The sequence below is a fragment of the Tenrec ecaudatus genome, chromosome 11 (assembly GCF_050624435.1).
Source record: "Tenrec ecaudatus isolate mTenEca1 chromosome 11, mTenEca1.hap1, whole genome shotgun sequence".
In the NCBI taxonomy this organism is placed as follows: domain Eukaryota; kingdom Metazoa; phylum Chordata; class Mammalia; order Afrosoricida; family Tenrecidae; genus Tenrec; species Tenrec ecaudatus.
The window spans coordinates 68,216,689-68,241,936 of NC_134540.1; the positions used below are offsets into that span (position 1 = coordinate 68,216,689).

A 25,248-nucleotide genomic window follows, 5' to 3' on the forward strand; every position below is an offset into this window, starting at 1 on the left:
TGGTCAGACTGCACGCTTTGAAAGATGGAAGACCTGTGGGACCTCAAGTCACAACAGACCCTCAAGTTCCAACTCACTCACAGGCTTTACTGTAGTTCGTCTTTTTCCACACGGTGACTTTCTTCTTCATAGTCGGAGAGAAACGTAATAGAACACTGGGGCTGGGATTGTTGGGAGTCATTTGGCTTTTCTTAATGATGACATTATAAAGAGGCATTTAAAACAATTACACCCTTTTTGTTCCTCTCAGGATTGGGAATATTTACTAAATTCAGACTACCACCAGAACGTCGAGTCTCATCTTTTGACCAGCTCGCTCTGTTTGAGTCCATTGGGAGTCTCACAGACGAAGGATGAGGACCTTTCACAGAACATAAGTCTGGATTCGTCTACGCTTCTCTTCCCCCACATACCTGCCATTTTTTTTGTTCTTCATCTTGTCTACGAGGAACTTAAGTTGAATACCTTAATGGGAGAAGGAATTCGCTCACTTGTTGACCTTCTTGTTCAATTGGCAAGGTAAATATTTATGAATTAGACACTGCCAAGTAATCCTTAAATGAATCCATCTTATCCATAACTGTTGTGTAGGAACCTTATTATATATTATAGCCTTATGTATTAAGTGAATTCCCGAAATCTCCCTCTCTGGGGGTGAAGTGGGTTCCCAACAAATCATCATAGGTCCGTTAGGCGCAATTGTACAGCGATAATAAGTAAAGATTATAGTAACTTCGTAGAGAGCATGAGAGATAGAGGAGAAATTGAATTAATGGAGTCAGACACATTTCATGGTAGCATGCTCACCTCAGCCCCACTTGGTGGTCCTCGTGGGGGGAGCCTGGACGCGAGAGCAGGAGAGAGCCCAACTTTATTGCTAACCAAGGGTTATATCTCATTAGGGGGGCATCATTACAGGTAACCACACGTCACAGGAAGGGGCAGTATAATAGGCACACACATCGTAGGAAGGGGGTGTATGATAGGCATAAGCGTGACAGGAAGGGGATGAGCTAGGGGTGTGCCCATAGGAATGGGAAGGTCTAGGAGTATACATGTGACAAGATAAGCGGATCCTAGATTCATGATGGCGGCCTAACTTTGGTCATCCATCCTAGGGCGGGTTTGACCTCTCAGGGGTCTCCTACAAGGAAACAGACAGACTACTATCCTTAGCAGAAGGGAGTGGGCCCTACTTGTTGTGGGATAAACAGTGGTGACTGCTTGCTCTAGATGGCTGATAACCCTTAGGGAGAATAACCCCTGATCTACTTCTGATGACCTCCACATGTACAGTCATTCACAAGCAGCTGTTTGGCATATATTTGGGGGAGACAATTGGGAGAAATCCCTCTGTTTCCGGGATGCCTCCTTTGAAAAATTGCCTTTTCTGTAAACTACAGAATTGTTTAAAGATACTAGCTATGTAAGGGCCTGTGGGCGGGGCTTGGGTTTTGGCCTTTGTCATAAGATTAGTGGTAAATCACAAAGTGTTTTAAGCATGGGGATGAAGGATGATCTAATAAAATTTTCTTTTTGACAAGATGACTGTGATAGAAGTTCTCAAATATCTGCGGGTTTTTTAAGAAGCTGCATTGCATTCTCATAGGGCTGTATAGTTCATAAAACCATAGTTCATGTGTATGTCATCAAAGTAAATATTATAATCCTCTTCTTGAGGAAACTTGTCCAAATTAATTTCTTGGGTAAGTCAGTGAAAGAACAGTGGGAGCCCATCGCTGGTGTCGATAGCTAATTGTGGACTCTTGTTTTCCCCTTGCCTCCAGTGTCACAGTCTGTGGTGGTTCCTAGCCAAGAGGCACTTGAAGTGGATCCACAAGACCATTGTTCTAATCATACTTGCTGTCCCCCTTTGGTCATTGAATGCTTTGTGGCACTCCTTTCAAGAGGCACAGCTGGCCCTGAGGGCGTTGTGGTTATTATACACTGGCTGCAAGGCAGCAGATTGAAATCGAGAGGGAGTTCTTCAGGAGAAAGAGGAGTTACATAAAGAGTTAGTCTTGGAAACGCAGTTGTAGCCTGTCCTATAGGGTCGCTGTCAATCAGAATCCACTGGTTGGCAATGAGTTCTGTTTTTTTCTAATTTTTTTGAGTTAGGTGTTGTTTCAGAATTTGTGATTTTTGGTGATAAAGTTGAATTTGCATGGAAATGTCACTTCCTGAGTTAAGATGCTAGCATGTTCTAACTCTTGTGATTTTCCTTGAGAAATTGAGATGCTTTTCTCGTTTTACTTATAGTCAGTTTCTCTTCTGGCAGATTTTGTAATTAAATAATTTTCAAACACTCAGATTGGCTCTCCAAAATAAATACCATTTGTATACTGTTAGAAATTTCATGAGGCATTTTTCACATATGTATTTAATTAACCCTCAGCGTTTCAGAGTAATTGACTGATGTTTTCCCATATTGAAAGTACTAAGTTCATGAAGGTCTCCAACTGAGGTGGCACAAGGGAGAGAAGCTAGACCCCAGCGCTTTCCCTCTAGTTGGACAGCTGTGGAGGAATCCGTCCAGTGAATCGTTTAGATTGCCTCAGTCATACAGGGCAGTTGAACGTTCAGAAATAGAAAAAAGCAACTTCTGCTTAAAAAATTTTTTTCTTTTTAAATACTTTTGCTTTTTTTTTTTTTTACAAGCTTTCTGAAAAGTTTCACTGATGACTTCAAACTCCGGGGTGGGGGTAGGGGTGGACAAGAGGATATGGCTATGATATCTTCCTTGTTATTTCTTTTTTATATGCTCTTATTGTTTCAGGGACTTAAAATTGGGACCTTATATAGATCACTACTATAGAGACTATCCAACCCTGGTCAGAGCTGCTGGACAGGTGTGCACAATTGATGAAGGTAAGCATCTGCCATTGAAGATTTTCTGAACATTGGAGTGATGCTGGCTTGCATGCTTCTCTGTGACTACTACTACCATTTGCCTCTAAATCAGGAACAATGTTGCTTTCATCTGGTAGGTTTTAAATTCTAGTGCTTGATCTCTGACTTAATAAGCTACAGCCCCTTCAGTATATGGGGAGAATTTACCCATCCCTAAGTTTCTGACTTACAAGAGCTCAGAGCATCCAGTGACAAAGATGCTTTGCCCTAGACCTTTGCTATCCAATTAGAAGCTGCTATTCATATGTGACTGTTTAAGTTCATTAAAATATAATCCAGTTCATAGTTGCACTAGTCACATTTTAAGTACTCTGTGACTACCTGGAGCTACTGGTTACCATGTTGCACTGGATAGATATAGAACATACCTGCCCCCTCCCCCCACCATAGGTTTAAAAAAGTTTTTAAACTGTAACCTACAGGGTGTAATATAACAAAAATAACATTTAAATGAAAAGTAATAAACTGAAAAATAAACATTTAAAATCTTTTTCATTGGAAACATGTTAAGATGAATATGGGTCTTGTTACCCTTACTGCAGTTTTCTTTTATGTCACTTGCCTGCTTTACCATGTGTTTTCTGTAATCATGCAGACATGAATGGGAGGTTGAAGAATTAAATAAATGAGAAGTCTATTTCACAAAGCAGCCAAACGGGGTTTTCAGAACAAAATTATTTAAGAAATTCTTACCTACTCATATTAAAAGCCACGAACCTTAAGTTGTTCCTACCCAGTAATGTTGACCTTCTAGAGAAACTGGCACATATTTTTCCTTCCACTACCTTGAAATGCTCCAACTCCCAGTATTCAGGTTGTTCAGTGACAGTACCACTATAAAGCTTTCTCTTGGAAAACTTCCACAGGTTTCTGTTTGTCCTAATTATCTAACTGGCCTTCTGTCTCTCTGCTGTTCCGTGGCTGGATTTTTATTTGACTGTAATGCTCAGTCTCTTCCAGGAGCAAGTCACCTCCCTCAGTTGCTTCAGCCAAGGGCCAGGATGAGGGGGGCTGTAGACAGTGGACATGTGACACTGGAGCGAGGCTGCGAAGGAGCCCTTTCGGGTCACTGTCAGGAGGCTGTAGGGGCAAAACCCAGAAATAAATAAGGAAAACTTTTTTTCCTGGGGGTTAGGATTCAAGTGACTCATTTATGGCAGGAGGTGGCCGGTAGAGGCAGAGGAGGAAGTGGAAGAAGAGGAGGCAAGAAGAAATGAAGGAGGAAGGATGGGGATGGGAGGAAAATTGGAGAGAGGAGGCTGCACTGTGGCTTGTTCAGATATAAACATTTCTGTGACCCCAGGATTGTCCTAAACCCTGAGCTAAAGGGACTGACTCACCGATGGGACCCAATTGTTAGAGCTCAATACGGAGGCTCTTTTTATTCCTTTCAGGACTAGGCCAGAATATTTTGGTTAGATTCTTTATATGCCTTAGGCACAGAATTTGCTTAGTTTTCAACCAGCCTGGGATAAAATAGTAAATTAAATTCTATGTATAATATAGCCTCTGGTAGAAATAAAATGAAGAAAAAGTTGGAGACAGTAGAAAAATAGCTTTCTCTTTCTTTTAAAGCATTAGCTGAATACTGTTATTTTTCCTTTAGAATAAAAGAGTGTTACCCTGGTGTATTTTTATAGCACTTTATTAAATATGTCTGACTTTAAAGGTCAAACGGGATTTATGCATCATCCATCGTTTTTCACTTCTGAACCCCCGAGTGTTTACCAGTGGGTGAGTTCTTGTCTGAGGGGCGAAGGAATGCCACCCTACCCCTACCTCCCTGGAATCTGTGAAAGAAGCAAACTTGTAGTCTTGGTATGTATTAACATGCTAACTATCCTTTTCTCCCCTCAGTTTAATTTTTAAAGTATCTTAAAGTAAAATTGACTTCTGTTTTATGTAAACTTCTTTGAATTTCAACAGATGTATAAATACTTACAATCACTCCCATAATCAGAACACCTGCAACTGTACCCCGTAAATAATTCCCTCACGCTTTTCAGATTCATCTACGTGCACGTGTCAGCAGTTGTGTTTTATTGCTATCTAGCAGACCAGTACATACACATCCCACACTTGGTTTATCCACTTACCCATTGAAGGACATTTGGGGTGCTTATAGTTTTTAATAATTATGTGCAAAGCTGCTGTTTGTTTTTCTTTCTTTTTAAAAAAATTGATTAAAATCCACATAATCATTAAACATTTTAAATTGAGCGATTTAGTGCTATTTAGAACATTCAAAATTTATTAATGTCTGTGTAGTGGAACCCTGGTGACATAGTGGTTTACTTGATGGGCTGCTACCCACAAGGTCAACAGTTCAAACCCACTAGCCACTTCTCAGGAGAAAGATAAAGCTTTCTGCTCCCATAAAGATTTGCAGTCCCAGAAGCCCACAGAGCAATTTGGTTTTTACTTTTATTTACTTGGTTTAGTTATAAGAAATTCTTACCCCCCCCCCAAAAAAAAAATTCTTACTATCTCAAAATAAAACCCAATAGCCATTTAGCAGTCACTCTCTATTCTCACTCCCTTTAGCACCTGGCAACCACCTCTGTGGATTGATCTATCCTAGATGTTTACACTTCTACTGTAAGATACATGTAATTGCAATTTTTTAGTTACTTACAGGACAACTGGTCATATATTTTATATAAATATAACTATAATCTGTGACCTTGTGTCTGGATTCATTATATAGTATTTTGATGGTGGTACTTTAACCTTTTAATGTGAATTGAGTGACACTTTATAGAGCAGATCAGTGTTTCATTTGCCAGCTCATTTGTATTTGTTTCAGGTCATTGATTGCAATCCTGAAAATAGCACAGATAGGGTAGTCTCGTGTTGGCACTATTGGCACCGTCATGGCATTTCCACTCCTAGTGGGAATCTACCTTAGAGAAATGAAAGCATGTTCACACATACAAGCTGTGCTCATACTCGCCACAAACGGGAAACAAGCCAATGCCCACCCGTTTATGAATAAAGATAAACATTTTTTGGTTTATCTGTATAATGGACTACTACTTGACAGTAAAAAAGGAATGAACATTCAGTGACATTCATATCTCATGAGAAGTTACAGAATTAACATTCAAAGGACTGCCTTGTATGATTCCCTGTACGTGACATGGCAGCATTAAGAAAACATAGGGAATAAAACAGATGGGTTGTTTCCAGTGTTGGGTGTGGGGGAGGGAACTGATGACACAGGCACAAGGGGACGTTTTTGGTACAATGCAGGTATCTATGTCATCGTTGCGGTAACAGTTATCAAACCTTATAAAGAAAATATGAATGACTGTTTTTATATTGCATCTCAATAATCCTAGATAAAAAATAATCCTGTGTTTTCTAAATGCTAATTATATCTGTAATGCAGAGTATGGCTCTGTACATACTTGGTGATGAGAGCGCTGTTGCTGATGAAACCTCCCAGTATTTATCCAGAATAACTACAGGTAAGACCATGGATTGCTAGGACGCCTAGGACAGAGTTTTGTAAAAATTAAAATGTAAATGCTTACTCTAGAGGTCATGCTTTCCCTCTTAGGCCCCCTAGCACTGTTCTAATCTACAGGGCCGAACTGATTTTCAGGTACCAGGGTTACTTAAATATGAACAGATCTTTTATTTTTGGTGTGGTTATAAAAAGGACTATTTAAGTCATAAATTATTAGACTTCTCAACCTGCCAGAATACTACTTATTTCATTTGTGGTTTTTTTTTACATTTTATTAGGAGCTCATACAACTCTTATCACAATCCACACATATACATACATCAATTGTATAAAGCACATCCGTACATTCTTTGCCCTAATCACTCTCAAAGGGTTTGCTCTCCACTTGAGCCCTTTGCATCAGGTCCTCTTTTTTATTTTCCTCCCTCCCCGCTCCCCACTCCCTCATGAACCCTTGATAATTTATAGATTGTTATTTTGTCATATCTTGCCCTATCCGGCGTCTCCCTTCACCCCTTCTCTGCTGTCCATCTCCCAGGGAGGTGGTCACATGTGGATCCTTCTAATCGGTTCCCCCTTTCCAACCCACTCACCCTCTACCCTCTCAGTATCTCCCCTCACACCCCTGGTCCTGAAGGTATCATCCACCCTGGATTCCCTGTGCCTCCAGCTCCCATATGTACCAGTGTACAACCTCTGCCCTATCCAGCCCTGCAAGGTAGAATTCAGATCATGGTAGTTGGGAGGAGGAAGCATCCAGAATCTGGGGGAAAGCTGTGTTCTTCATTGGTGCTACATCGTACCCTGACTGACCGATCTCCTCTCCTAAACCCCTCTGTGAGGGGATCTCCAGTGGCCGACAAATGGGCTTTGGGTCTCCACTCTGCACTTCCCCTTTCATTCACTATGGTGTATATATACACATATATATATATATTTTTTTTGCATGATGCCTTATACCTGGTCCCTTGGACACCTCGTGATTGCACAGGCTGGTGTGCTTCTTCCATGTGGGCTTTGTTGCTTCTGAGCTAGATGGCCGCTTGTTCACCTTCAAGCCTTTAAGACCCCAGACACTATCTCTTTTGATAGCCGGGCACCATCAGCTTTCTTCGCCACATTTGCTTATGCACCTGTTTGTCTTCGGCGATCATATCATGGAGGTGTGCAGCCAATGATATGATTTTTTATTCTTTGATGCCCTATAACTGATCCCTTCGGGACCACGCGATCACACAGGCCGGTGTGTCCTTCCATGTGGGCTTTGTTGCTTCTGAGCTAGATGGCTGCTTGTTTATCTTCAAGCCTTTAATATCCCAGACACTATCTCTTTTGATAGCCAAGCACCATCAGCTTTCTTCACCACATTTACTTGTTCACCTGCTTTGGCTCCAGCAGTTGTGTCGGGAGGGTGAGCATCGTAGAGTGCCAATTTTTTTTTTTTTCTTTCGAGATGTAGCAGACCTCAAGATCTGCAGAGTACTGCTATAATCTTCCCCAACTGAGGGGTACATAGAGTGCCAATTTAATAAAAGAAAGTATTCATGCATTGAGGGAGTGCTTGAGTAGAGGCCCAAGGTCCTTCTGCCACCTTAATACTTAACCTATAAATATAGACACATAGATCTATTTCCTCATCATATATATATTTGCATGTACATGTCTTTGTCTTGACCTCTATAAATGCCCTTTGACTCCTAGCTCTTTCCTCCATCTCCTTTGACTTTCCTCCTGCCCTACTACCATGCTCCGTCCCCACCTGGGTTATAGCTATATCTCTTCTTTACATAACTTTACCCTTGATCATTCCCTAACAGGCCTGCCACTCTCCCCTCACTACCATTTTGGGTCCCATGTTGTTCCCTTGTCCCTGTGTTTGTTAGTACCACTTCCTTACCCTCCCCCACCTCCCCCTATCCCAAGTCCCCCCGGAACTGTCGGTCCCGTTGTTTTTCCTCCAGATAGTTCATCCAGCCTGTCTTATTTAGACAGACCTGTGGAGACAATAACATGCACGAGAACAAGACAGAGGAAAACAAAGCAACAGTATACAACCAGACAACAAAAACAAACCACTGACAAAGAACAAAACAAAACACATTACGAAAGAAAAGCTTGTAGTTAGTTCAAGGATCATTTGTTGGCTCTTAGGAGTGTTTTCTAGTTCAGTCTGTTGGGGCACCACGCCCTGGCCCCAAAGTCCACTTTCAGCATTCCCTGGGCACCTTGCCGCTCCATTCCCTTGCTGTTCCGCTGCACTCCCCCAGTGCTTTGCCTCGGTGTGGTGGGATCAGGTCAGGTGCAAGTCCCACACTGTGTCTCCAGTGCTGTCCCCTGTATCGCCCTTAGTCACTGAGGGGCATCATGTCTCACAGTAGGGCCAGCCATGTTTTTCTCTCTGTGGACTGGCTGCTCTACTCAGGAACATCATCCTCACGGCCTGGTGGGCCGGGCTGTGCTCCACTCTCTCCTCCTGCCCCTTCATCTGCCCCCGTGTGCTCTGATCAGATATGCCATCTCCCGGAGCTGCAGAGTCAATGTTGTCCTTTGGAACAAATTCTCAGGGCAGGGGCAGGAATCCACTTAATTTTTGGTTCTGGGGCCAGCCTCCCAGACCTCTCCACTGGTTCCCTAATCCACACTGGTCATTTGTGTTTTTTTTAACGAGATATTTGATCATGAATTCTTATGTCTAAATGTGTTTCATATATTGTGTATTTTCTTCATCTTGATGACTATCAACTTAATAATAACATTCCATTTTGTTTCCTTTTAGGTCCCCCAAAGCTGCAAACAGAGCAAGAGGAAAGCAGGTGACTTTTATTCAGACTGTGGTTTTATTTAGAATATATAAAATAACACTGTATTTTACTGATTACTTCTGTTTAATAACTCTCCATTTTGTTCTATTATAGACTTAACTTCAAGCATTCTACCTCAGTTTCTAGCTTGGCTGAAAGATTAGTTGTATGGATGACCAATGTAGGTAAGTCTTTGTTCCTTTTTGTATCACCTGGACGTGCGCATGAGAAGCAATTCTCCCTAGAATGGGGAAATTTGAGGAGTGAAGGGCTCTGTTCCCCAAAGGTTCCACAGAATGAGATTACACCCCCATCAGATCCTTTTCTTGACAGGCTCACAACTTCAGTGCAGCAATTTTGGGGGTACTAGTGTTAGCTCTTCACGGTTAAGAAGATCTGTAGAAGCCATCCATGTTAAACAGTTGAAGGTTGTGTCTTGTGGGTTGGCCTCAGAATGGAGCACTCTACCACTGTACATCCTGATACGCAGATATCGGAAATGGTTATTTCTGACAAAATCTAAAAGGACTCTGATTAACATTCCGGAATGTACTTTGAAGGATGTAAGTCAAAGATATTTGGCACTATCAGCTGGGAAAAAGGGAAAGGGAGGAAAAAGTTCTTGTGTTAATCCAGTTAGACTAGAGAAATAAATTTATAGGCACTCATGTGTATAAAAAAGAGCTTTCTATACAAGAGGAGTTGAATATTGAGAAAACATCCCAGCCCAGTCCAGATCAAGTTCATAAGTCCGATATTAGCCCACATGTCCGATACCAATCTATAAAGCCCTTTTCAGACTAATGAAACACATCCAACAATACCGAATTCAGGCCAGTCACAGGCCAGTGGCTGCAAAGTATTGTGGAGCCATTGGCAGTAGATCCAGAAGCATCTCAGCAGGGGTCTCCACGTGGCTCCTCCAGTTCCTAGGGCATGGGGTCTATCAGCGTAGTGCCATGTGTCTTGTCAGTAGAGCATCTCTCGGAGTGAGGAGAGTCTCCCACCTCTAAGGAGGAAAATTTACAAGAGTTCCAGAATTCTCAGGAGACACACAGAGGCGTCATTGGCTATGACCCGATTGACAGACTAGACTCCACCCCTTCACTCTTTATCCTCTCAAGTTCCAAATTAATACCAGATGATGTAACAACCAGAGCTCTTTATTCTCCAAGCCTCTGCTCTTAAGTTTTAAAAAGAGTAAATACTGAAGAACACATATTCTCAAGAATGTTTTTAAAATAATGAAATGAAAAAAACAAAATGAAAAATTACTCATATAAAGAAATGAAAATGTCATACTTTAGTATGTGAATGTTTTAATGAATATTACAAGACATTTTCAAATGCTACCCAAAGAATTTTCTAAATGACTTAGTTCTTCATAGGTCATTTTTGAATGTCCCCTTTGAAATTTTGTTGTCATAGAGGTGTAGAATACCTATGCTTCGAAAATAATGGTTGAGTTTTATCCATTTGTATATCATGTATTTAATAAAAGTATGAATGTCATATAAAGGAATGTTTATCAATAATGAATTTTTATATATTAATGTATCTCACTATTATCAAGTCAATTCTGACTTGGAGCCACCCTGTAGGACAGAGTAGAACTGTCCCTGTAGGTTTCTAAGACTAACTCTTTTTTTAATTTTTTAAACAGTTTTATTGGCACTTCATCCACATATCATACAATTCAGTAGTTAATCATATCAAGAAGAGTTGTACAATTTTTACCTCAATGAATTTTAGAACATTTTCTTTTTCCCTGTACTCATTGTTACTCATGTCTTTCATTTTTACGATTTTGTCAAAAAATGTACACAACATAACGTTCACAAATTCAACTTCTATATGTATAATTCAGAGACTATAACTCTTTATAGGAGTAGAATGCCTCATTTGTCTCCTGAGAAGCTGCTGGTGGTTTTGAACTGCTGACCTTGCATTTTACAACCCAGGAAGTAACCAGCACTACCACCAGGAATCCTTATATTAATGTATAATACTGTGCAGTTAGAAAGTCATTACATGACAAATAAATTTCAGTTAAACAGAGGATTCAAAATAGTTTAAATGTGAAATACGTTAAATATACTAAAAAATCAAAAACATACATGTTTAGTATCAAACCAAGCTAAACTACTGGCTTCAGGTTGATTCCAACTCACAGTGACCTGTGTAGAGTTTATGAGACTATAAATCTTTATGGGAACAAACCGTCTCATATTGTTTCCAGTGGAAAGGCTAGTGGGTTTGGACTGCTGACCTTGTAGTTAGCAGCCTATGCCTGCCCCACAGCACATGTACTCATCGCTTGTGTTCAGAAACAGCACGTAACCAGGGTAGCAAAAGGCACCTGTGTATCTGCTCGTAGGTGGTACCCTCTTTCTACATAGCCTCGTTGCTCTGAGTATATTTAAGGCTTAGTGTTGATTATGTTTGAACTTTATCTGTGTAGAGGTACAAATATGTGTTCTTCTGTTTTATATGTTCAGCATTATTTTAAAAGATTCATCCATATGGATTTACTTGCATGACAGTCATTTTTACTGTTGTATAATATTCCATTGTTTGACTATAGCACAATCTGTCTTTCCTACTGATAATAGACAACTTTGTCACAATGAAGCAATGTTGCTAATTAAGTGTTTGTGTCTGGTTCACACTTATACAGGTTTCTCTGGCTATTGAGGGGTGGGCCAAAGGATTAGACTTATCTGTGCATGTTTGACCTTACTGGGCAATGCCATTGCTTCCACAGTGGGTGTACCAGTTCACACTGCTGCCAGCCCTAGATAAGAATTACTATTGCTTTACATAGATGTCAACATTTGATATTGCTTGACATTAGCATTTGTCTGACAACCATTTCCCTCACCGCTCATTAGGTAGGGCATCTTTTTATATGTTAAATCTTGTCTATTATAATTCTGGGAAATATGTTCTCCCTAGAGCAGCAGTTCTCAACCTTCCTGATGCTGCGACCCTTTGATACAGCTCCTCATGTTGTGGTGACCCCCCAACCATAAAAATATGTTCATTGTTACTTCATAACTGTAGTTTTACAACATTTATGAATCGGGCAACCCCTGTGAAAGGGTCATTCAACTCCCAAAGGGGTCGTGACCCACAGGTTGAGAACCGCTGCCCTAGAGGATTTGTCTTTATCTTGAGGTTTTTAGGAACTCTACATATATTTGAACATTAATCCTTACAGAATTTTTAAAAAGTCATTTTGTTAATCCTTAATGTCAAGCCACTTGGTAGCACAGGATTTGTCAGGATTGATGTTTGTCAGGATTGATGTTTGCTAACTTTAGTCAGGAAGATACCTGGGACTCAACACACTCATCGCCACTGAGCTGATGCAGACACATAGTGACCCTATAGGGAGGGCCCCAGTGGGTGTCTGAGACTAACTCTTTATGGGAATAGAAAGGCTCATCTTTCTCCCATAATTAGGACAGTGGTACATTGAAGTTAAAAAAAAATTCTTTTTCCTCCTTTAACCTTAAGGATTCACTTTAAGAGATTTGGAGACCCTTCCCTTTGGAATTGCACTTCCCCTCAGAGATGCAATTTCTCACTGCCGTGAGCAGCCTGCCTCAGACTGGCCAGAAGCTGTCTGTCTCTTGATTGGGCGCCAGGATCTTTCCAAGCAGGCCTGCGAAGGAAACTTACCCAAAGGGAAATCTGTGAGTATCCACTTAGAACATTCGAAGTTCTGTTTTAGTCTTAAAAATGTTGTTCATTTTCCTTTAAGTCTTTCTGCAAGTATACATACGAGATTGCCTTTTGTAGTACATGCCAGATAGATTTGTAATTGGACAAATCTTAGTGATTGCCAGTGCAAGCAGATTTAATGAGTGCTCTGTCCTGGTTGGGCTTTTCTTGACTCTTGAGTCAGGATAAACACTGATTCAGTAAGGAAGCTAAGACATCTTATTGCTCAGCTTGTAACAATAGGTCAGCAATGAAACGGTTTAAACCAGTTGAAGCCAGGCGCTGTTGAGTATGTTCTGACTAGCAGTTAGCCCAGGTGTGGTACATCACAGTCTCTCCATCAAGTTTTCAGCACTGTTTTTTTTGCAAATAGATTTCTAGCATTTTCTTTCCAGACACCTCTGGATGGACTTGAACCTGTACTGGTATTTAGCAGCCAAACACATTGACGTGCACCATTCAGTAACAATAGGAATTATTATATAGAAAAGATAAGGCAGGGATGTCCTGAAGTTGACCAGTTAAAATATAACTTATTTTCTCTTTCTTTTCATTTATTTTATATTTATTTTATGTAATTCTACTTTGTGAACATATATATATAGCATAGGATGTATGTACTATTTCAATCATTTCTGTATGTCCAGATCAGTGATACTTACATTCTTCAGATGATGTAAGCATTCCTTTTTATTTTTTAATCATTTTATTGGGGGCTCTTACAGCTCTTATCACAATCCATATATACATCCATTTTGTCAAGCACATTTGTAAATATGTTGCCATCATCATTCTCAAAACATTTTCTTTCTACTTGAGCCCTTGGTATCAGCTCCTCATTTTTAACCCCTCCTTCCCCACTCCCCGCTCTCCCACGAACCCTTGATAATTTATAAATTATAATTATTTTGTCATATCTTACACCATCTGATGTCCCTCTTCACTCACTTCTCTACTGTCCGACCCCTAGGGGGGAGGTTATATGTAGATCCTTGTAATCCCCTTTCTCCTTCACCTTCCCTCCACCCTCCCGTGTAAATATAATTTTAAGTAAACATGTCTAAATTAAATTTGTTTAGTTTTTTGAGGCTACAGCTTATTATTAATCCCATATAAATTTTGCCTGTTGACCAAATTGTTCTATCACCTTCAGTAGTAGATCTATATTTTATATTTAACCCACTTATTACAAATTAGTGTCTTTCAAAATTAGGTATTCTATGGGAACAATGCGTTTTTCTGAAATAAGTGATTGTTTGATAAAATCTGCCCTCCCCCTCTCCCCTGCCCCCCTTTCCAGGGTAAAGTAGTTGCTTTCATGTTAAATGATACAAAATTGTAGCATTTTGTAAAGGGGTGTAAAACTGAGAGAAAGAGATTCTGTGTCCTTCACATTTATGCTGAAGGCTGATTGAAACAGTAAGACTAGGAAGGAAGCCTCATAGAAAACATGTGCTGAGTTTAGACCTACAGATGGCATTCAAGGAATTAATTTTCCTCACCTGTGTAGTTGCATGTCAGTCCTTCCCTTAAAAAACAACGGAGAACATTTATTACCTCTTAAAGAGAAATCCAATACTTACCATTTTTTTTTGTTTAAGGTACTGTGTAAAGCAAGAAATTACTAACTAATCTATTCAACTTCTTGATGTGTATCCTTCCAGAAACTTTCCTTCTGCTTTTGTCGTTATCAACAGAGATAGTTTATGCTAGTAAGTGGGTTCTACCAGTGATTGGAGCGCATAGTCCGTTTGCAGTGCTGCTTTGTTTCCTTTTCAAAATGACTAGAATAAAGGTAGATTTTTACAATAAATTTTACAGTATTTCTCTGAAAGGATTTACCCTAATGATGATTGTCCTATTTTTCTCATTAACTCAATAAAGAATGTTGCCAAGTGGAAAATATTCTACTTTTGAAAAAGATTTCCACCTTAAGATCCAGTATACATTGTGAACCCAGCCTACCTCTGCTTTGGAAGGTATTTGTAGTTAGTCCTGGAGCCCCAAGAGCACAATGCTGGGATCAGACTTGCTGCTGAGCCCCTTACGCATTCCTTTCCCCTCTGTGTCCTTTCATTTGAATTATGACAGATGAAAGGTTTGCACAATGACAAACTGTCATGGCCAGAAATGAAGAATGATAGTGACAGATGACAGTAGATGACTTTTACTCTGAACTAAGATTTACTGAAACATAAAATGCATTATTTACCTTCTTAATATTTAAAGACTAGGGAAAAATCCTGAATTTTAGGGTACCAGTTCTAGGGGCAGCCGTTTTCTCTCTTAACTCTGGGGGAAAGTCCTTGTCATCAGTCTTTCCCTACGAGTTTCAGTCTAGGGACACTAGGTCTAAAGGACGAGCACTGTGCCTGACTCTTCTTGGTGGCAGGAGCTATATCTTTCTACTCCCAGTTGACTCAAGATATAACCTAATTCTGTAGATGGTATTTCTATATAGATTAACATAACTACCACCCATTTTGCCTCATTAACATCACAGAGGTTACAGTTTATAACATAGGATAATCACATCACATCACAAAATGAAGATACATAATGCTGAGTTTCATGGCCTACACAAGTTGACACTTTTTTTTTTGGTGGTGGCCAGGCAATTCAATTCACATTAGGTATTTAAGATGTGTTTACAGTTTTAATATTAGCATACCTATTCTGTCCAGTGGAAGCAAGGAGAGAAGCCAGTTAGAGAATAACTGAAATTAGAGTAGTAACAAAAGTAATGAGAAGTAGTTGGCGTAGAGTTTACCCACCTCACTTTTTTAATCCTTGTCTTATGAGAGGAGGAAGAGGTAGGTCATAGCCTTTGCTGTTGTGTGGATTGGAGTGCCATGAGGGATAATAATCTAAGTGGCTTGTTAATATGTGGACTTAACTTTTTTCCTTTAGTTCTAGTTGAGATCTAAGTTGTCGTTGTTTTTAAGTATTTTTTCATAGGATGTAAAAGCAAGACTCTCCCACCCCTACTTCTTAACTGCTTTAAGTAATTTTATATATTAAATGATATATAGTACTCTAAACTGAGAACTGAGCTTTTATCTTTTGAGAGCTTTGTAAATTTGTATAAGCTTCTTTGAATATTTGTAAGTACATTTATAAGTACATGTGTACTTATGTGAATATCTCTGTGTACAGGTTTAAGTGTATGCCTCTGTTGGTTCAATTTGTTTGAAGACTCTTGATAAATATTTACTTGCATTGATTTGTTTAGCGTTGGTTCAGAAGTATAGAAAAAGTTTTCCTAGGAAATATAAGGAAATACCCCCCAAAAACCAGAAAAAAAGCTCTGCTGGGCGGAGCTTTCATGTATGCATTTGCTAGGTGAACATTGAGCAACTTGCTCTGATTAGTGCACTCAGTGGCGTCTGCTGGGAAAGTCCTCTCTGGTCACAGTGAATTTTTTTGTACAAGCAGTTTCACTCGAACTTCGTTTTTTGTGATAGGCATTTTAAGTGAACAATGTGCAGCTGTGAAATGTTATTTCCTGCTTGGGAAAAATGCCACAGAAACTGTTGTGATGCTGAATACAGCTTACAAGGACAGCACTATGGGACAAACTTGATGACAAACCTCGTCTGGACTTCCCAAATGAATGAAATGTCAACAAAATTCATCCACTTGTACTTGAAGCTCAACAGTAGACTATTGAAGAGATGGGGAAGTTATTTGGACTATGTTGGAGTTTGGTTCAGCGAATTTTAACAGAAGTGTTGGAAATGAGAAGGGCCACTATGAAATTTGTGCTGTAGGTTATGAATGACCAGGAAAAAGATTAAGTGGAAACATTCCATGCTTTGAAAGAACAGCTCCAAATTGACCCATACTTTCCCCCCAAGGTCATTACTGGTGATGAGGCATGGTGTTATTCTTATTACCCCAACCCCGAAAGCAAACATCAATCAAGCTAGTGGAAGACGCCATCATCTCCTCTTCGGAAAAAAAAGCTCATCAAATGAAATCATAGATCAAGATGATGCTCATTTATTTTCTTGATGTGGGGGGAATTCTTTCCACCAGGTCAGACTAATCAAACGTTCTATTTAGAAGTTCTAAAAAGACCGTGTAGCAGTGTGCGACAAAAAAAGGCTTGAATTGTGGCAGACAGGGGACTGGTTTTGCTAGCACTACAATTCACCCGCTCACTCAGCCATCTCATTGCATCAGTTTTTTGCAAAAAACAGCATGCCTCTCTTGCACCATACACCTGGCTCACATGACCTCGCTCAGTGTGACTTCTTTTTGTTTCCTTAAATGAAGAGGGAAATGGAAGGACAATGATTTTTAGAAGAGGTGAATAAAAAAGTGAAGGAGTTGCTGTCAGCCATCAAGCAAATGAGTTTGAAAATTATTTTCAAGAATGGAATCACAGATTTGACAAATGTATTAAGTATAATGGAGCGTACTTTGAAGGTGATGAAGGTTTTAAGAGAATTTTAAATACATAGTGTGTGAATCTGGGTAGACTAGAGAAACAAATTCATAAACACGCATATGTATATAAGAGAGAGGTTTATATACATGAGGAACTGAACATTGAGGAAACATCCCAACCCAGTCCAGTCCAAGGCCATAAGTCTGATATTAACCATGTCTGATACCAATCTATAAAGTCCTCTTCAGACTCACAAAAAACATGCAATTCAGGACGATAACAAGTCAGTGGGTAGAAAGTCTGTGGGTCCAGTGGTGTTGTAAGCATCTCAGTGCTGGCAGGGGTCTCTCTGTGGCTTCTCCGACTTCAGGTCTGGTTGCATCCATGTGGCTTGTCTTCTGCAACGTCTCCCAGGGAGTAGGGGGCGTGGGGGGAGAGAGAGAGAGACAGAGAGAGAGAGACAGAGACTACCACACATAGCTTTGGGGAAAAATATGTTTTTTGGATGTACCTCCTTGAGTTTCTATTTTGACTCCTTTTTTTGTTACATTAATTTTTAATGCCTTTGTATTTATATCAGCAAAACTTATATTTCCACGTTGGTTAATTTCTCTCTAGAATTCTTTTAATTGTCTACAAGTTAGGTTTTTTACTCTAATTGTTGGGTGCCTTTTAGGGCCTGAAGTTTTTAAACTTTTATGCCAATGGTTAACATTTTTTCCTAAACATATTTCCTTTGTATCAGTATGTCTTGCCACATCATTCTGTAGATCCTTGTGTTTAATAATTGCTTAGTGAGTAGTTTTTAAATTATTATTACAATCAAGTCTATTACTCAGGTGCTCTCATCAGATGTTCCTTCAGCAACAGAAACTGAGGAGGAAGATGATGGCATGAATGACATGAACCAGGAGGTTATGTCATTAATATGGAGTGAAGATTTGAGGGTGCAGGATGTGAGAAGACTTCTTCAAAGTGCGCATCCTGTCCGTGTCAACGTAGTGCAGTACCCAGAGCTCAGTGACCACGAGTTCCTTGAAGAAAAGGAAAACAGGTAAAGGAGCGTACTGTTTGCTCTCCTCAAGTATGGTCGGCGCTCTTGGTTTCCCTAGGGACTTCTTAGAGTTCATCTTTAACATTTTTAACGTCTCATAACTCTAAAAAGACACTTTAAAGTTAAAATGTGTCCTGTGTTTTAAGCTTTTATTAGCTTCAATAAACCATACATGCTTTCAAGGTCTATTTATTTGACGATACACACACATGTACACACATATATAGCTGATATATAAAGCCGTTAGCCCTATACAACAGAGCTATCATCTACAGGAGCGTGCTATATGTAAAAACAGTATCAAGATTTGAGACTTGCTTTCCTTCCTCACATAGAAGCGGTGGAAGTAGCTCTTCGGAGGCTGTATTGGCAAGTGATGGGAGATGTATTGAGAGAGACTGAATACAGCAACATTTTTCTTTCTTTTTGTTTCAACATGTAGGGAGAGTTAGGAACACTTCTGGCTTGATTATATCTTGGGCTGCTAACTGCTAGGTCAGCACTTCAAACCTGCTATCAGAAGAATGAGGCTTTCCATTCCCATAACATTTACAGCCTTGGAGACCATAGGAGCATTTCCCCTCTCTCCTATGGGTTGCTGTAAGTCAGAATCAACTCCATGCATGGGGGCTTGGGTGAGTTTTAGGGGGAGAGTTGGCGTGGTTTATAGATCAGCTTAGTTTGCATTGAAAGCAAATATGATTCTAACCAGGAAGTGTGTTCCCCCCAACCTGCCAGGGTGTAATGGGAGGTGAAAACAGCTATGATGGATGGCACACCACATCTTTGTGGTGTTTACTTTGAGCTGTCTTTACCGTCCATAATCTACCTTCTTTTGAAATATTTGCCTATCGATTGCATCCTAATTATGTTTGGCATTCAAGTTTTTCCTATGGTGATTTTTATTTTCCTTACAGATTGCTCCAGTTGTGTCAGCGAACGATGGCCCTCCCAGTAGGAAGAGGGATGTTTACCTTGTTTTCATACCATCCGGTTCCAACAGAGCCATTGCCGATTCCTAAATTGAATCTCACTGGTATGTTAAACTCTGGGGTCGGTGAGGATGGACAGTGATAAGTGCTTGTCTAACAGAATTCTTGTGAATTCTTTTGTTCACTCCAAAAAAAAAATGCTGCTTCTATCTCAAGCGATTTTAATTGTTATTAATAGCTACTTTAGTATATTATCAAAGTATAGTAAATGAAACAATTAGTGAAGTAGAATATAATTCATTATTAATATTTGTAGCTGATGAGACCATTTCAAGATAAGAAAAGACAGTCTTTAGTTTTTAGAAAGGTAATATACTAAGTGAGATTATATAACATTAGATAATCTTAAAATTAGTAAAAATATTTAGTCCTAAAATGCCTTGTTTTGTCTTATTGTGAATTCTGATCATGGTACAAATGCAAAAATATATACAATCAGAAAAAACAAACAAGACATAGTTTTTTATAAAAGTCTTGTTCTCCAGAGTTTATTACCATTAACATTTTGATGTATTTGTTTCCCAGTTTTATTTCTACATAGTCAAAATTATATATTTGCAAGATTATCAGAAAAGTTGTATCTGCTGTGTAAGCTTAAAATTTTTTTATTATATAGTAAGCATCCTTCCATATCTATCATAGGCAAGTATTCAAACATGTATATATACACATTTTTTTAATACATCTGAACTTTTAATCAAAAATGTTTTTTATTAGATCTTGGGTATTTAATTCAATGGTAATGCCATAATTATACAAGCAACATGTTATTGTTGGAAATTCTAATTTTTTGCTCTTATAGAAATTGTTTGGGCATATTCATTTAGGATCCAGGATAAGACCTCGAGGTCTGTGATCCACCTTGAGTTTATTCTTCTGCATGGAGTGAGATAAGGGTCTTGCGTCATTTTCCTGCAGATAGATACCCATTTTTTCCAGTACTACTTGTTGAAGAGGGCATCCACTTTCCATTTGATATTTTTGGGGCCCTTATCAAACATCAGCTGTCTCTATGCTGATGATTTTAATTCACGGTTTTCAGTTCTTTTCCATTGGTCTGAGTATCTGTCATTATACCAATACCATCCAGTTTTGACCACTGCGGCTGTATAATAGGTGTTAAAGTCAGGTAAAGCAAGCCCTCCCTCTCTGTCCTTTTTGAGGAGTTCTTTGGTAATTCTTGGCTTCTTCCCTCTCCATATGAAGTTGGTAATCAGTTTTTCCAATTATTTGAAGAAAGATGATGTTACATGTATCAGGATTGCAATAAACTTATAGTACCTTAGGCAGAACTGACATCTTTACTATGTTGAGTCTTCCAATCCATGAGCATGGGTTATTCCATTCATTGAGGTCCCTCTTGGTTTCTTGTAATGGTGTTCTGTGGTTTTCCTCATAAAAATCTTTTGTTTGTTCTTTTTCAGTCAGGTATATCCCTAGATTTTTCAATTTGTGCTTGACTATTGTAAAGGATACCCCCTTTTTGATCTCTTCTGTGGTCTCGTCCGATGTGTATAGCAATCCAATAGACTTCTGTTGATCTTGTATCCTGCCACTCTGCCATATTCCTCTATCGATTCCAGTACTCCCCTTGTGGAACTTTTGTGATTTTTTTTCCATATATAAAAGCATATCGTCTGTGAATTACGATAGTTTCACCTCTTCCTTCTCCAGGTAAATACCTTTGATGTCTTTTCTTTGCCTTATCCTGTTAGCTAAGATCGCCAGTACGATGTTAATTAAGAGTGGGGAGGAGGGGCAGCCTTGTCTGGTCCTCTTTTTCAGTGGGATTGTTTTAATCTTTTCTCCATTGACTACCACATTGGCTATTGGTTTTTCATATATAGCTCATATTATCTTGAGGAATTTTCCTTCCATTCTTATCTTCTTGAGTGTTTTAAGCAGGAATTGGTGTTGGATGTTGTTGAATGCTTTTCCTGCATCTATCAATATGTGGTCCTTATGGTTTTTCATGTCAATGAAAAATGATACTAATGGTCTTTTGTATGTTGAACCATCCCTGCATCCCTCGTATGAATCCTACGTGATCATGGTGGATTATTTATTTTATATACGTTTGGATTCTATTGGCCAGTATTTTGTTAAGGATTTTTGCATCAATGTTCATTAGAGATATTGGTCTGTAGTTCTCGATTCTTGTGGGCTCCTTGCCTGGTTTTGATATCAGTTATTCTAGCTTCATAGAAAGAGTTTGGGAATTTGACATCTTATTCTATGTTCTGGAAGAGTTTGTATAGGATTGGTATTCGTTCTTCCCTGAATGCTTGCTAGAATTGTCCTGTGAAGCCATCTGGTCAGGGGATTTTTTTTTATGGTAATCCCTTGATAACCTTGTCTATTTCTAATATTGCTATGGTTCTGTTGAGATTCTGTTTCGGGGATAATCTAGGGAGGGATTGTTTTCCAAGAATTTGTTCATGTCTTCCAATTTGTTGAATTCATTGGAGTACAGTCCTTCTTAGTACTATGTAATTATCCTTTTTAATTCATTAGGGCCTGTTGGAATGTCCCCTGTCATCCCTTATCCTTTCTATTGCAATTTGTTCCCTCCTTTCTTTAGTTAGGTTTGCAAGCGGTCTTTCGATTCTTTTTATCCTTTCAAAGAAACAACTTTTAGCAGCATTAATTTTTTCCATAGTTTTCTAATTTTCCCTCTTCAGATTCTCATGCCTGATTTTTATTATTTATTTTATTTTACTATTAGTAGGATTGTCCTGTTGACTCTGCTCTAGTTACTGTAAATTTTGTGCCAGTATATCAATCATAAGTCTCTCTTCCTTTTTCAAGTGTTCATGTATTGCTATGAAACTTCCTCTGATAACTGCCTTTGTTGTGTCCCATAAGTTTTGGTATGTCATGTTTTCATTTTCGTTGGTTTCTAGAAATTTCCTAATTTCATCTCTGATCTGAGCCAGTACACACTCCTTTTGCAATAGAGTTATTCATCCTTAAATTGTTTGCCCTTGTTTTCTTCATCTTCCTTTTGTTTATTTGCAGCCTGATGGCACAGTGGTCAGAGAGAGAGGTCTGTGTGATGTTAATGTGCATAAATTTATGCAGATTTTACTTATGTCCTAGCATATGGTCTATTTTCGAATATGTGCCATGTGGGCTTGAAAAGAATGAGAATTCTTTTATATTTGGCTGAAGAGCTCTGTGACTATCTGTCAGGTCAAATTGTCTAATTGTAGTGTTTAGATCTCTAGCCTTCTTGTTGAGTTTCTTTTCCTGTGATCTAGCTGCCTCAGAGAGCGGTGAATTGAAGTCACCCACTATAATTGTTGAGGCTGTGATTTCTTTTTTCATCTTTTGGAGTGTTTGGTCGATGTATTCAGTGGGTTTCTCATTCGAGGAATATATGTTTACAATGCATAGTGGTTCTTTGTCCACCGTTCCCTTGAGCATTATACAGTGTCCCTCCTTATCTCTTTCTATGGTTTGCACTTTGAGGTCAATTTTATCCGAGATGAGGATTGCAACCCCTGCTTTTTTTGAATTTCTGTTTGCTTGGTGTCCCTTTTTCCAGCCTTTGACTCTCAGACTACTTTTGTCTGTAGCCTTGAGATATGTCTCCTGTAGGCAGCAGATTGATGGGTTTTGTTTGTTAAGCCAGTCTGCTAGTCTCAGTCTTTTAATGCCTGAGTTCAGTCCATTGATATTCAGGGTTATTATCTCCGTCTGTGATTTCCTCTTATATCTTTTGTGTTTGGTGTTTTCCTACCTCCCTTTCTTATCAGTGTGTTGTGCATGTGTGTGTGTTTCATTCTTGACTTCTTTCCACCCTTAATCCAATGTTGTCTTGGGGGCCGTTTTCTCATTGTTTACCCTCTGGGTGAGGTTGTTCTGTGTGGCAATCTCTTATTTGTGCTCACTGAGCGCTCTTCTTCTGCTCCTATTGGGTCCAGAATGCTCTTTTGTAGGGCTGGGTTTCTTCTAACGTATTCTTTGAGATTTTCCTTGTCTGGGAAGACTCTTACGTCTCCATCTATCTTGATAGATAATTTGCCTGGATATAGTATTCTTGTATTTGCATGGTTTTTCTTCAGTTTTTGGAATATGTTACTCCACTCTCTCCTCTTCTTCATCATGTCTGCTGATGGACCTGAGCATATTCTTATTTGGGAACCTTTATATGTGATTCCTGTTTTTCCCTAGGATGTTCCCATGATCTTCTTCTTTTCCTCAAAGTTGGGTAGTTTAACTATTATGTGCCTTGGTGACTTCTTTGGAATCATTCTAGCAGGTGTTCTTTCATCCTCCTGAAAGGTTGCTTGGTTTTCATTCATTAAGCTGGGGGAGTTTTCCTCCAATAATTCTCTCACTATTTTTGCAGTTGATGTTTTTTGTTGTTTCTTCCTTTGTTAATCCAATTATTTTTATGTTGTCCCTCGTCATAGGATGAAACATATCTCTTAGGTTTTCTTCACCTTCTCTGATAGTCTTATTAAACGTTTGTTAAAGTCTACTTGGCTGTCCTCCAGGTCACTGGTGCAGTTCTTTGCCTCCTCCCGTTGGTTGGTGAAATCCGTGAGTGTGGTGCTGGGTTTTGTTATCTCACCCCAAAGTAATTGTATTTCCCTTTGGTATATGGTCTTTATCTCCTCTATCATTTCTGTATTGTTTCTCTCATCCTATATGACTCCTACAGCATTTTGAAAATTTATTTCCGTGTCAGATCAATGTCTTCTTCTATACACGTTTTTAGGTTCAGGACATCTCCGACACTGCCTTTTGTTTCTCCTGTTTTTTCATTAAGGTCATTGGGGCTGATTGCTGTTTGCGTTCCGCTGTAGAGGAGCCCGGTGCCATTATCCAGAAAGGCTCAAAGTACTGAGCTCCTTTTGGGAGACTCACAGGAATGCTTCTTCCAACTGCCTGCAGCTAATTACATTACGGGATTAGCCTACAGCGTTCTCGTTCTGTAGCTGCAGTCTTTCCCTAGTCAACTAGTATTCTGTTATTTGACAGGCAAGTTGGATGGTCCTCTCAGGGGATTCAGGCTGGGTGGTTGTAGATCTGTGAGGTTTGTGCTACACTGGGTGACCTGAATGGTGTGGCCGATGGCAGCTTGGGGGTGGGGGGCGCAGAGGGCATGCAAGGTTGCCTGCTGTAATGGGAGTGCCACAGAAGGCAGGTGGGTGTTGGGCAGAATTTCCCTGATCAGTTAGATCTCCATGGGGGTTGGGCAGAGGTTCCTGTAGCAGCGTGCGCTGGAGAATGTTTGCCAAGCTTACTTAGGCCATGTAAAGTGCTAAGGCAGGCAGGAGGACGTTCCCTCTATCACGTGGGATCACAGAGGATGGATAGGAACTCCCCCAGCCATGCAGGTGGGAATTCCCCTGGAAGAAGTTTGGCACCCTGTCCCCCAGACTCCTGTTACACTGCAGAGGGTGGAGCTCTGCCAGCTGGGTGGAAGGCAGACATAAATGTCTTATGCTAAGGGAAGTGGCCTGGAGGTTGGCAGTGGCATGTGAGCACACGCAGTATAGAGATTTACTCATTGCACTGAGTTTGTTCATTTGCAAGGCTACTTCTTGATAGAATTTTTATGCTACTTTTTCATAGGAGTCCAGGTGACATCAGTCATACTGCATTCCACCACTAGTTTTCCATCTTCCAGTTTTCTTGTTGTTTTGCTCTCCTTCCCATCCTGCTCCATGGATTGGACCAAAGCACCACATGCAAAATTGAGGACAGTCTGGGTTTTTCTGCCCTCAGCTGGGGTTTCTTCAAACATTTCTCCCAGGTGTCAAGAAAGTGGGTTGTTTGCAAAGTGCTCTCGGTTTTCCTGGGGAGGGTTTCGCCATCAGATCCAATACAGTCAGGCTTGGCCCTTATACCCATCTTTCGCAAAACCATTCCCACACCTAGTTCCTTCA

General features: G+C 39.7%; 1 protein-coding gene across 2 annotated transcripts in view; it reads left to right on the forward strand.

Annotated features, from left to right (window-relative positions):
• The window catches only part of ANAPC1 (anaphase promoting complex subunit 1), a 100,156-nt gene that overhangs the window by 37,162 nt on the left and 37,746 nt on the right, over positions 1–25,248 (forward strand). For both annotated transcript variants that reach the window (XM_075563140.1, XM_075563141.1), the window contains 9 exons: positions 251–519; positions 2,777–2,868; positions 4,580–4,728; positions 6,302–6,380; positions 9,159–9,195; positions 9,298–9,368; positions 12,703–12,881; positions 18,142–18,356; positions 19,274–19,392. In XM_075563140.1, coding sequence (XP_075419255.1) covers positions 251–519; positions 2,777–2,868; positions 4,580–4,728; positions 6,302–6,380; positions 9,159–9,195; positions 9,298–9,368; positions 12,703–12,881; positions 18,142–18,356; positions 19,274–19,392 — 1,210 coding nt within the window. The remainder of the gene's footprint in view (positions 1–250; positions 520–2,776; positions 2,869–4,579; positions 4,729–6,301; positions 6,381–9,158; positions 9,196–9,297; positions 9,369–12,702; positions 12,882–18,141; positions 18,357–19,273; positions 19,393–25,248) is intronic.